The sequence below is a fragment of the Glycine max genome, chromosome 18, assembly GCF_000004515.6.
Source record: "Glycine max cultivar Williams 82 chromosome 18, Glycine_max_v4.0, whole genome shotgun sequence".
In the NCBI taxonomy this organism is placed as follows: Eukaryota; Viridiplantae; Streptophyta; class Magnoliopsida; order Fabales; family Fabaceae; genus Glycine; species Glycine max.
The window spans coordinates 28,776,307-28,789,427 of record NC_038254.2 but is presented as its reverse complement, the minus strand read 5'-3'; the positions used below and the strand labels follow the sequence as shown (position 1 = coordinate 28,789,427).

Here is a 13,121-nt window from a genome sequence, read left to right as displayed (position 1 = left end):
TATGTTGCTTCAACAATTGCCTGGATAGGATCTTGAAAGTCCTTGATAAGAAACTCATTTGGGATGGTGATTTCACCATAACCATCATTTGGTTCTGCAAGTTTACCATCACCTATGTCTAGCAACCACTCAAAAAATTGTTTTAGTTCATCCAAGTTGGAATGGTCAGTAGGATTTGATTGCAACCACATATTTTTAGTCAGCTTTAGAATTTGACAATGGTTCCAAATGTAAAATGAATTTAGAGTTGCATAGACAATGTCAGAACGATTACCTCATGGAACAACAAGTAGAATTTGACAGAAATCACCACCAAAAACAATGACCTTTCCTCCAAAAGGATTGCCATTGTGCATGATGTCCTGTAAACTTTTGTCAAGGGCCTCAATATTGTATCTGTGACACATTGGAGCTTCATCCCATATGATGAGTTTTGTGATATGCAACAATTTAGCCAAATCACTCCCTTGATAGATATTGCATGTAGAATTTTTTGTTGCAGGGACAGGAATAGCAAACTTAGAATATGTTGTTCTACCGCCAGGCAATAGTATTGAGGCAATCCCACTTGAAGCTACTGTTAAAACAATGCCGCCAGTAGAGCGTATAGCAGATGATAAAGTTTTCCACACAAATGTCTTGCCTGTGCCACCATATCCATATAGAAAATAAACTCCACCTGATTGAGTTGCAACCACATGCATAATCTTATTAAAAATAGAAGCCTGCTCATCTGCATTTAGTAATGTATGAATGATTTATTATTAGTGTAAATTGTTGGGAATTCATATTGTGTTAGTAAAAAGTAAAAAATTTTGTAAATACCTGTTAGCCACTGGTAGCATTTGTCAAATTCGGCGGCCAATATGTCCCCGTCGTAAGCCAATTCATTGTAGATGAGATTATTTTGGTGCGTGTTGGCGGCATATCCTAGTGGGTATGGCATTGAAGGAAAATCTCGTAGGCTTTTCCTGTTGGCTTGCAAGAGGTTTTCAATTGTCGTCAAACAAAGATGCATTTTTTCTTTGTCTATTAGTTGGATGCCTATGGATAGTAAAAAATGACATTGTCAGTTATGAATAGTATGATTGATACGTATTTATTTAGGATTTATGAAATTACCTTGTCTTCTATGATTAAATACAATATCATTTGCCATCCATTGCCAAGTTTGTTTCCACACATATTCTGGCCTATCCATGGTATTCATAAATAGCAGCTTCACAAATAACTTCCTAAGATAGTGTGGAGTTCCCCAAGTGTTTGCTTCTCGTAAGGCACCAACAAATTCTTGATCACTTCCTAGAAAACCTTTTGCAAAGCATGCTTCTCTAAATGTATGATAGACAACATTTTCTACTGTTCTAATATCTTCGTAACATTGTGATCCTTTAGCAGAGGAAAGCATCATCCTCATGTAGACCAACTCTCCACTGGAAGGGGGCACCCAAATCAGCCTGCCAATAGTATTTCCTTGTTTCCTTGGTTTCCAGCATCTTTTTCGTGCATCATAAACAAATTTGGACACATATTCAGCATAAGTAAGATCTCGTCCATGATGGTATATTTTATTAGAATCCATCCAAGTTGTGAACATTGATTCTTTGATTGTACTCTTAGCCAGTACTGTGCCAATTTCTTCACTATCTTTCCAGTAAACAGGCTGTTGATTTTCTAGGTGGAAATAAAGACGTTCAACTGCCGGTGCATGCCCATGCATTGGGAATGCAAAAATCTTCCAACATGCTTCAGGAGCCGACACATACCTGGAGAATGAAAAATAAAATATGAACACATTATTTGTAGTAATTATTAATTTTATTAATTAGTTCATAACAAAGGGTTTTTTTGTCTATAGAAGAAATGCATTTAATGAGAAGATGATGGACACATACCGACAGTCAAGATAATGTTTAATTTCATCATGAACCTGATTGTGTGTGCCATCCTGGTTTTGGTCATTGACAATAGCTGTTGTAATCCGATCAGATCCTTTGTTGATGTACTTAAACAAATATTTTATTGAGGTACTTTGATTGCACTATTCCACATTTAGGTGTGTTCTATATTTGAGTAGCAAATGTGGACTATATGGGACAGCAAATCGATTATCGAGATGAACACCCTGCTTTTGCACAGTCCGTCTGGTGTCTCTTCTTCTATAAACAGGAAAACCATCTTGGTCAACAATTGTGGCTGGCTGAAACTTTTTTGGGAAAAACCTGAAACACTTGCCATTGACCATACATGGTGCCCTTTTATTAGCTAGTCCACATGGACCATGCATCATGTGGTTGTTGACAATTTGATACAATTCTGGATCTGTGTCCTTGTTTGGTATTTCAGCAAAAATTATGTTGTCAATGTCTTCTGGATTTGGATACTTATTTGAAGGATGCAAAAAGATTAAGATATGAGCATAAGGCAATCCTCTTTTTGCCACTCAATGGTGTAAACAACTGTATTACAAATAAAATATCAGTAGCATGATTAATAATGTATAATTCTAAGTATAATTGTAAAATTGGAATGTAAGCAAAAATTGATGTAGGTGGTAATTACTTACATGCAAGAATGGGACCAAATACATGTCCACTCTTAAGATCATGCATCAACTGGTTTAGTTTCATTTTGAATACCCGTGACACAACATCAGGGCAATCATGAGCTGTAAGATTTGACTTTGCAACTTGTCGTTGTATTTCTAGCCATGCTGGATTACACGTTAATGTCAAGAATAGATCAGGAAATCCAACATGGGCACAAATTGCCATCCTATCAAAATACAATTGTTGCATATATCTCAGACTACCAACGAACAAACTTGGTAGTATAATTCTCTTACCTTTTTCATTACCTTGGGTTAAGGGCTGATTATTACAGTCATTTAAATTGATGTACTTGTCAACTCGGAGTTCTTGTTGATGTTGTCTAACATAGTTTAGTTTTTGAGACTCAATCATACAATACCCATCAACAACCCATTGGTGAAGCAATCTTCTTGAATGAAGTATTGTTTGTGCTTCATTATCCCTTGATTGCATCCTGTAACAAAAATACTCACGCATGGTAACTTTGTTCCTCTTTGCAACATGGCTATGCGGATGATGCTTATGAAGAATGTTTGGTCTGTAGCCATCTTCACCGTGTGGGTACAAAAGAGGATATTGCAAAGGTAAATATGCAGGATGAAGTTCATTTATTCTTTGCAGCATGCCTATTTGCTTCTCAATGATGATATCTTTGTTATTTGCTGTATGCTTGTCACCAACAATTAAAGCAGCCACTTCAGAAGCATTTGGCAAATTATATAATCTGCCATCAGTTTGCCTATCACTAATGAGTTTTAGTTTCAGGTCACACACTGCAGAAGAGTCTAGTTTATCCCTTGCCATTCTGAATTTTTGTGCATATGGATTGTGGGTATCTAGCATATTCTTGATACCAATTATAATGTCTTCATCAACATTATTTTTTATACTGGACATAGACAATTGTTAACGATAACCATTCTTAAAAAAATATATAAATTTAAATTTAAATAACTATAAAGGTGGCATTAGATTAATCGAATGTTTACACTTACGGGTATTGTGAAAGCCTATTGTTGACTTCGTTCTCCGTGTCATAAATATATAGTTGTGCAAACTTTGGTGAGTTATCCGGCATAGGTAGGAGGCTTCCAATAAGGTGATGCGATTGACCATGTATGCGCAATGTAGGAGGACCTCTTCCAGTACTATAGGATGTGCCTACTTTGACACCAGGAGATGTGAATGCAAACATTAGGTTGTATAAACGTATGTTTTGCTGGAATTTCTTAGCTTGTGAGTCTCTGCTGTCAAAGAGTAGTTGCCGCAAGGGTTGCGGAGCATCATGTAGTATTGGCAGTTGTATTTTACCATCACCACAACATAATGAAAACTTTGGATTTTTTGTCTGTTTATCTTTGTTAATCCTCTCATCATACCACATCTTCGCTTTACATTGCTTGCATTGCCAAATAGGATCTCCAATATCCTTGTAACCTGCACCTACATGTAAATGCAGAAATTTAGACATGGTATTACATTGTCAAAGGTAATGAAGGACAATACAACATAATTTGCACAGTGAATGTAAAAACCGGTATTTTCATTGTCATATGGTGCTTCAAGATTGTCATCATAATCGGTATGAGCAAAATCCTCAGTTGCTATGTCGTCAAATGAATAATCTATATAGCACATACATAGTCAGCAATTAAATACAAATAGTTGAATATTTAAAAATGTTGTAATTAACATAACAACATATTACCTGTAACAATGTCTCCCTGTGTTATATCGAGTTCGTCATCAGTGTCATGCGAGATGTGCTCTATTAGTTTGGAATTGAATATTGTGTATCTACCTGAATTTATATGTTGAGAAGTCATCCCAATTTAAGTAGGTCGACAACCTGTAGTTGTATGTGGTTCAATACATGGTGATGAATTAAGGGTTGACATAGTTATATTCTCTTTCCCAAACTTGGACAACAAATTCCTCTGTATCGAAGATGCATTGAAGGTACATGAATTCACAAAATTTTTTGGTCGAGTTTCAAATTGCCTTGTAAAATCTTGTTGTTTTTGATTCGCAGTCAAAGTGCTTTTTGATAATGGTGTAGACTGTGTATGTGGTAACGCACTGTCTACAAAAGGGTGTGTTTCACATGGTGAGGTACGTCTACGCTTTTCTGCACCAATAATTGTGATACATGCATAAATATTTATAAAATAAGTACAAATTAAAAGAATATTTAAATGTATTGTTACCACTATGTAAATCTGGATTTGGAGTGGCAAAGCTTTGTCTTCTTTGTTGCAAAATGTGTTTTCTATGTTTCCTCCGTTGAACAAAATTTTCCATTTAACCTTTTCGTAATGAATAAGTTTTACAATATTGTGTCAGAGCTTCATAATACAAATGTCAGATAAACATACTCAAATACCATTACCTAATATGCATGCCATACATGTACATCCATTAGTGGACAATAATTAATGTAAAGTATAATTTATTGCATTAACATAAAAAGCTTACTTGGCAGTTAGCAGTAGAAGTAAGTGATGTGGTGTTGTTGTTTAGCAACTTCACTTTTGGTTCCTCATTTATGAATAGATGCATTTTAGATGGTGGTGAATGTGAGTGAATGTTGTTGAAGATGGGAGACTAAGGTTATGAATTATTCTCCATTAGTATTCTGCACTAAAGTTGTTAAACAAAAAAGAAGAAGTGGTTTCGGTCCATTGGCACTAATTTGTGGAGTTTTCTTTTCCTCCAAGCCTGTCATCAAAGATTGTGTGCCCCTCACGCTTGTGTCAATCAGACCCACAGTACACAACAGTACTGGTTATTAATTGCTCCATTAAATGTGATTGTAGCCTTTATTGATATGCACGCAAATGTCCTGGGAATTTGTACTTTTGATTTGACAAACGGGAAAAGTTGCTGCATTTGTGATATCTTTTTAAATATTTAATTTATTAATATGCATCGATATTTCTTAAAAAAATTCAGAGTAGATTTTTTTTTATAAAATATATTTTATAAATATTCACAATAGTTAAAGTGGTATATATTAGTCATCGTATTTAATGTAAGTAGGTAAAATTAAAAATCTGTTGGTGTTCAAACAGAATGATTAATAAGACTAAAAACAAAATTCATCGTACCCATTACATTGTTTCAGGACTAAAAATTCACTTAATTAACAAACATTGGTAATATTAAGCAATTAGGAATAAATATCATATTAATCAACTAACATCAAATACCTTATTCAAACATGTAAAGGCATAAATATAGCAACTAAGTAAATTCATAATCAATAGCATCCAAATCTTAAGCGAGTTTGTTGTTCATAAAACTTACATTACAAATAATAAATTGCCTGGTTCCCCAAGGGAATATTAAAATGGTTATAAATATTACATGATTACTAAATAAAATATCAAACAAAGTTACAAATATTTTAAACCAAAATATTAAAGGCTAGTGCATTCTGAACATAAATAATCACGGGGAGTCATCCTCGTCCTCGTCCCACACAGTTTGCTTTCTGGCAATGACCTCCCAAAGAAGTTGATTCGGCCTGAAATAAAAGACAACTTCGTCACCGGCCATCAAATCATTTTCTGTTAAGAATTGGAACCATGGCTCAGCAAAACATTGAAGCCCATTATGCATACTCAACTTCCAAAAGTGACGATGCCCACGAACACCAAGGACAGTAACATACTCGTCTCCTGCATTAACATAACCCACAGCATCGAGTGGCAGTACCTACATTGGAATGAAGCTAGTCAGTAAATATTTAAAAGGTATGATATTAGAAAACAAAAAAAACTTCATATGACCAAACTGTTACCAATGGATAAAGTCTAACAATCATGCGATTGTCGACATCCACAGTAAACACATATTCTCTGGTAGAATGGACAGGCCTGCCACATGTCTGTGCATGCAGTGGCGGTGAGAAGTAGATATCAAACTTTCAATTCTTGTCTGGCGCACCAAATGTGATCATCACACCTTCATATATTCCCATATCCCTCCTGAAGTGTTTGAGACCATCAGCAATGTAGACTCGGTTACTAAATTTTCTAACTCTTATATGGTGCTTCTTTCCATTGTAGTCCAACACCACATAATTTGGGTAATCTGGAGCCCATTGTTTATGATAAACAGAGGGTACCTCAATGATATTCTGGAAGTAAAGACCTAAACGTGTTATTGATTTATATGGGATCATGTAAATATTTCAACATATATTATTTTTTTGTGGGATTAAAAGAAATGGATAAATATCATAAAGGATGGCAAATACTAACCCTGTCAACATGAAATACGGCCTTAAATTGGTATGTCATACCGGATGCGAATAACATAGGTGGGTCCTGAATGGCATAACCAAAATGCAAGCAAATAAAATAATTTAATACAAACAAATAATGAAACATAACAATAGGTATACGAAGGTACTGACGAAAATGATCAATAAATACCGTTAATGTTCCGAATACAATCCTTAATATTCAATAGCGGTTGCAAAAAAATGTAGTGAATCATGCACACGCGGGATTATAAGGCAATACAAACAAAAATAATGGTTCATTACAACAAACCTGCAAATCAGAATAGAAAAATGCGCTATACGAAGGCACAACAAAATATATGTACTTGGGTTTGTGTTTGGAAGACATTTTTTAAAAACATGTAACCAAAGATGGACCAAAAACATATAAGAAGTATCACACAAATAATAGGAAAAGACATAAATCTTACAGCCATATTTTGTAAATCTGCAGACTGAACATGATGAATATCGTAGTCAACAGTGTTACAAACATCAACATCATGTAGTCTATAAAGGGCATATAACATACATATAACATATAATAACCATACAAAAAGGAGGGAAAAGTAAAATACACTAACAACATTGCAAGGATTAGTGATGAACGAATGTTGAACATATACAAATGAGAAGGAAAAGAGGAACGATGGAAAAACATATACAAAGTAAAGACAAAGGATGGAAAAGTTAAAGAACTTACGACATTGGAGGTGGTTGATGATTGTGTACTCATATTGTTAAGGGTTGTATGATGTTCTTTGAGAAATGACATAAGAAATGTGGATAATTGTTGGTGGTGGTTTGATATACTTCACGTTTTGTAATTATTATTATTGAATGAAAATGAACGGAGTTTAATAAATACATAACCTACTTGGCGTAACAGTTATTGCATATTCTCACCGGTTTTTAAGTGACGTCTCTTCAAATATACTACTATTTTAATACTATTTAATAGCGCGACTATCAACAGTTAATTAACAGTTCATAATAATAAATGTTTTCTTAATTATATAAACTAAATTAATATATTTAATACTGCTGATGTGTATTAGTTGGGAGGCTTTTACACTTCCCCGTAATAATAATGATTACCTTTCTCACCCCTCAATAATGATTAGACCACTACAACTTTCGACACATATATTGTGCATTGGGAATTTGCACCTACTCACATTTGTACTTTATAACTGGTCAATTAATTACTATGTACTGATCTATATCTAAATTGTACCCATAAGACTTATTATAGCTATAAGCCCATGATCCTTTTGATGGCATCGAGCATACCTGTGTATATGTACTATTTCCAAGATGATCCTTTGGCCGGATTTTGTAAATGAGTATACGTTACCTTCATAAGTACGTCAGCATGATATGTGAAGCTTTGAATCCTACATTTGTACTTGAAAACCTGCAAGTAAATAAAAGTATCACATTCTGTATTCCATATTAAAATTATATATTAAAATAATAATACTCAACTTTTGGTTACGAAAATAAAAGACATAACATAAAATGTTCTGAATAAACGAATTCAAATCTTAGGACAATTTTAACTTAAAATTGTAATACAATGCATAAAACCCTTCAAACACCTGCATGTAAATAAAAGTATGACATTCCATATTAAAATTATATACTAAAATAATAAAACTCAAGTTTTGTTTACGAAAATGAAAGACATAAAATTTACTGAACAAATTGATAACACAAATTTGAATTTGACAACAATGTTAATTTCATTTTAATACAATGCATAAAACTATTCAAACACAACACAAAACGTTGAATGATTTCAGTAAAATTTCAAGAACAATTAAAATACATTAATGTTTGGTATTTTAATATGAATCTTATATCCGCATTTCATTATGAACAATTTTAAAGTTATTATTTTGTTATTATCATATTCTACATTAACTATTTTATAAATTAACTCAAGGTTGATGCTGGCATAAGTTGTAACATTCATACAATTCATTCTTCATACATCGGTAATTAAACTTGTTCCACATCACAAAATACATCATAATGATGACCTAATTGTTCAAACCAAAAGGTATGACATGTCAAACATAACATACATACATCACTTAAAAAGTTACAATTTTTTAAATCTAAATAACAACTAATTACTCAGCTTTTATATGCTTGTTGGTCGATAGTTCATATGTTGCGAAGTCGTCACTATCAAACTGTCTACTTCCTTGTTGATCGGACGTTCTTTTTGCAGGAGTTACAAAGGCAGCATTTCCAGGATCATATTCAGATGACTATGACAATGAAGGTTGTGTAACAATACATATATTATTAGTAAATAACAATTATTAGTAAATAACAATACAATAATAATTAAAGTGATTCCCGATAAAAAGGTTGTGTAACAATACATATATTATTAGTAAATAACAATTATTAGTAAATAACAATACAATAATAATTAAAGTGATTCCCGATAAAAACAAATAATGTAAACAAATAAATAAAATGTCTACTTGTTGCTTATACATTGTTCATCCTACAAGTAAGAATAGATTGATAAGAATTTTTTTTTTTAACATCTACGGATTACACTGACATGGACAAATTATTATTACCTGTAGACCTAGTGTGGATATCACTGACTGTATATGATGTTCCTGTTCACTAAAATCAAACACGGATGATTGGTGCATTTGTATACGGTGTTTGAATCTGACAACCCAAGTTTTACCCAACAATTGATCAACACACGCAGGGAACACCTTGATCTCATCATCACTCTACAAATAAAAAACCATTTTAAATACACATTTGTGTTCATTGATCATTTTGTAATATAATTGTAATATAAATAACTTACCGCAATCAACTCTTGACGACATTCATTTGCAGTTTTACCAAATATTTTGATACATACTGCATCCCAAAAATGGAAGTTCGCCTTCTCCCCATTCTATTCCATCTTGACAACTAACTTATACATAGACCAACAAAGCATTGTTACAGAAAACAGTGAATCTGGATGACTTAAAGAACAGAAATTCGAATAACTATTCAATTTGTATTCGGCGAAAAATAAATGTTACCTTGGAATAGTGTGAGTAACATGATTCTGGCACGAATGGCAGGCTGCACCTATTTTTAATGGATCAAAAGTGGTAGTACAGTATGGACAACTGTCATAATTCCATGGTGTATCAATCATCACCTCATCGACAGTGCCCACAGTCAAACAGTAACAGTCCTAAATAAGTTTAATTCATTTTGAAAATTTATAAGAAATTAGAAATATCATAACAAAGTCCTCGGCTAACTATACATTAAGTTCATCACAAATTGATAATATCATAACAGATTAATTTCATAAAATGAATATAATAATAATCTAAAAACAATGCCTTTAATAATAAATAAGAATACTTAAAAATGATAATGACTCTCATCATTTTAAATTAACAACAGTTAATAGACTTACCTGTCGCAAAGTCTTTATTTCACCAAAGCTCACTATTTGAGCATTATGCAAAAACTTATCTTGGCAATACTGGGTAGACTGTGACTGAGAAACACCACCCTCATCATCTAGACCGCCAATATAAAATGGCACACGTAAACTGCATCAATGAACAATATAAATGTATACCTGTACCAAACTGCTTAATAACCCAGCAAACAAATTCAAATCATTCATTGTACCTATCATGGAATTGTTGGATTTCTACAATGTTACCATTCACATACAACTTCGAACCATGCTTTATATTCTGTACACTGAGGGGATACTTGTCTGCAAAAAATATAACACATATAATGCATTCATAAATTGAAGTCAACAATGAAACATTTAATAAATGGTGAACGACTTAATACTGACCCTTGGGTTCTTTGATCTTAGCAAGGGTTAGCATAACAACCAATGGCTTTTGCACAAAATGGTTTTTCTCAATAGCATCATCCAGCTGAAGAGCATATTCCTCCCACACAATCATGATGATCCCAGCATGACTATAACATAACAAAACATATACATACATGTTGTGTCTCAATTGGGGTAGAATGACAATGTTAAATTTGATTACAGATCACAGAATACTACAGAGGTGGATTAAAATTAAAAGGACCTGTTGTCTCTCAACTTGACAGTCACTCTATATGCAAGATTAACTGTTTTGCGTTCAATCACTTCAGCAATAACACCCACAATATCTATTTACATTGCAGACACAGTAATGCTAATTACGTTAAATATATTCATACCAACTAATGATGCGTACAACAATGATGCCTACCAAAAAAATAAATTGCATACCAACTAAAGTATCAGGTTTTGCAACGCCTAAAATTATATCAGCAAATGAAGTAATGGCATGAACAATAGGAGGAATCTCAGGTCTGTCCACCTCTTTGACAGACGTTGTCTTCACAAAATAAACCAAATATTTAATTGCACTCACATTGTAGTTAGAATGAGTATCAACAACCTTCACGTTCTGAATAACATATGCACCACCACAACGCAACTTGGGCTCAAATTCAGGGAACAATTTTTGCCATAGAGTTGCCCCAATCTTTGTACCCCGCAACAAATACAAATGACACTTGTCAGTTAACTAAAGATGAAAAACTTGTTAAACTAAACAACATTTAAATTACAGTATGGTCCATCAACACCATCTCAATGGATTGTTGACCATTATGTTTGTTAAGACGCCACATATAAGTTATTCGCACGACTATCTTCCAAGTACCTTTCTTTGTATGCAGTTCACATAGGAGGTTTTCTTTGCGAGACATGACTACAAAGAAATTTATGTCAAGCATTGAACAAATAAAAGAGGATTGAAAAAATAAATAAGGAAAGAACAAAACTGCTGGTTTTGTCTTCGGCTTCTTGGTTATTCTCCGCCAACAGACAGCCAAATTAAAGAGTATTGAACAAAAATGAGGGTAGACAAAATAAATGAAAACAACAACAAAAAGTACTAAAACATGCACATGCAACATCAACAAAGGTCCAACCCTTTGTCTTCATGGCATACACCAATAAAGAAGTGAAAAAACCAAACATACCAAACCAAGCCAAACAAAAACGAAAACCAAAACACAACAAATCTGGGTTTAGGAAACGATAACATAATGATAAAATGCCCAAAGGTCTAACCTTTTGTTTCGTTGTCCTGCAAAAAGTTAAGAATAAAACAAAAACGTATTTACTGATAAACATGCATCATCTAAAATGGTTCACAGACAAAAATAACCCACCAAAAAAGTCATATACCTTAACAAAAATGCATACACCGATTTACAAAAACGCATACACCGATATACAAAAATGCATACACCGATAAAGCAGTAAAAAAACCAAACATACCAAATGTAAATGTATGTATACATGATTTTGATGATGTCAAAAGAAGAATCAAATAAGACTCATTTGCTTCAAAATTAATACAAGATTGTTTCAACAAACAAAGTCTTGATTCAAGATTTCTTCAAGATCAAGCCTTGCCTCAAAACAAAAAGGTTTCAAGTCATCCAAGGCACATGTAATCGATTACCAATATGCTGTAATAGATTACCAGAGAGGATTTTCAAGGAATATTGCCAACAGTCACATCTTATCATTTGGTTTTTGAATAGCCATCAAAGGCCTATATATATGTGTGACTTGGGATGAAATTGGCAGAGAGTTTTTCTGGTCCAAAATATCTTATCCTCTCAAAAGAAAATGAGAGAGATTCTAAGAGAACTTCATTGCCAAATGCTCTCTCAAGAACTCTTGGGAAAACACTTGTAAATCCATTAAGAGTTCATCCATGGATCTTCATTGTAATATTCTTCTCTTTAAATCCTGAAGATTTTAATGATATCAAGAAGAATTTGCTTGAGAAAGGGGGAGAATGTAAATCATGCAAGCTTTGATGATGTCGAGAAGAAATCACATGTTTGTCATCATCAAAAAGGGGGAGAATGTAAATGTATGTATACAAGATTTTTGATGATGTCAAAAGAAGAATCAAACAAGGCTCATTTGCTTCAACATTAATACAAGATTGTTTCAACAAACAAAGCCTTGATTCAAGATTTCTTCAAGATCAAGCCTTGCCTCAAAACAAAAAGGTTTCAAGTCATCCAAGGCACACGTAATCGATTACCAATACATGTAATCGATTACCAAGGCACATGAAAGTGTGTAATCGATTACACATCATATGTAATCGATTACCAGAGACTCTGAACGTTGGGAATTCAAA

At 33.4% G+C, this 13,121-nt stretch overlaps 1 protein-coding gene across 1 annotated transcript; it reads right to left on the bottom strand.

Moving 5' to 3' along the window:
• Nucleotides 1–275: 275 nt before the first annotated feature.
• LOC100813212 (uncharacterized) lies at nt 276–3,395 on the bottom strand. The gene is made up of 7 exons (XM_014770601.1): nt 2,858–3,395; nt 2,640–2,713; nt 2,099–2,383; nt 1,896–2,005; nt 1,123–1,766; nt 826–1,044; nt 276–733 (listed from the first exon to the last, which is right to left on the bottom strand). Exons 1-7 carry the CDS (start codon nt 3,393–3,395, stop codon nt 276–278), a joined length of 2,328 nt encoding a protein of 775 aa, XP_014626087.1.
• Between the last annotated feature and the right edge of the window lie 9,726 nt (nt 3,396–13,121).

Coding starts and splice junctions, on each gene's coding strand:
- LOC100813212 (XM_014770601.1), bottom strand. CDS start 3,395: ATGGCAAGGGATAAACTAGACTCTTCTGCAGTGTGTGACCTGAAACTA. Junction 2,006..2,098: donor ATCTCGATAATCGATTTGCT/GTCCCATATAGT, acceptor TATTTGTTTAAG/TACATCAACAAAGGATCTGA. Junction 1,767..1,895: donor AAACATTATCTTGACTGTCG/GTATGTGTCCAT, acceptor TTCATTCTCCAG/GTATGTGTCGGCTCCTGAAG.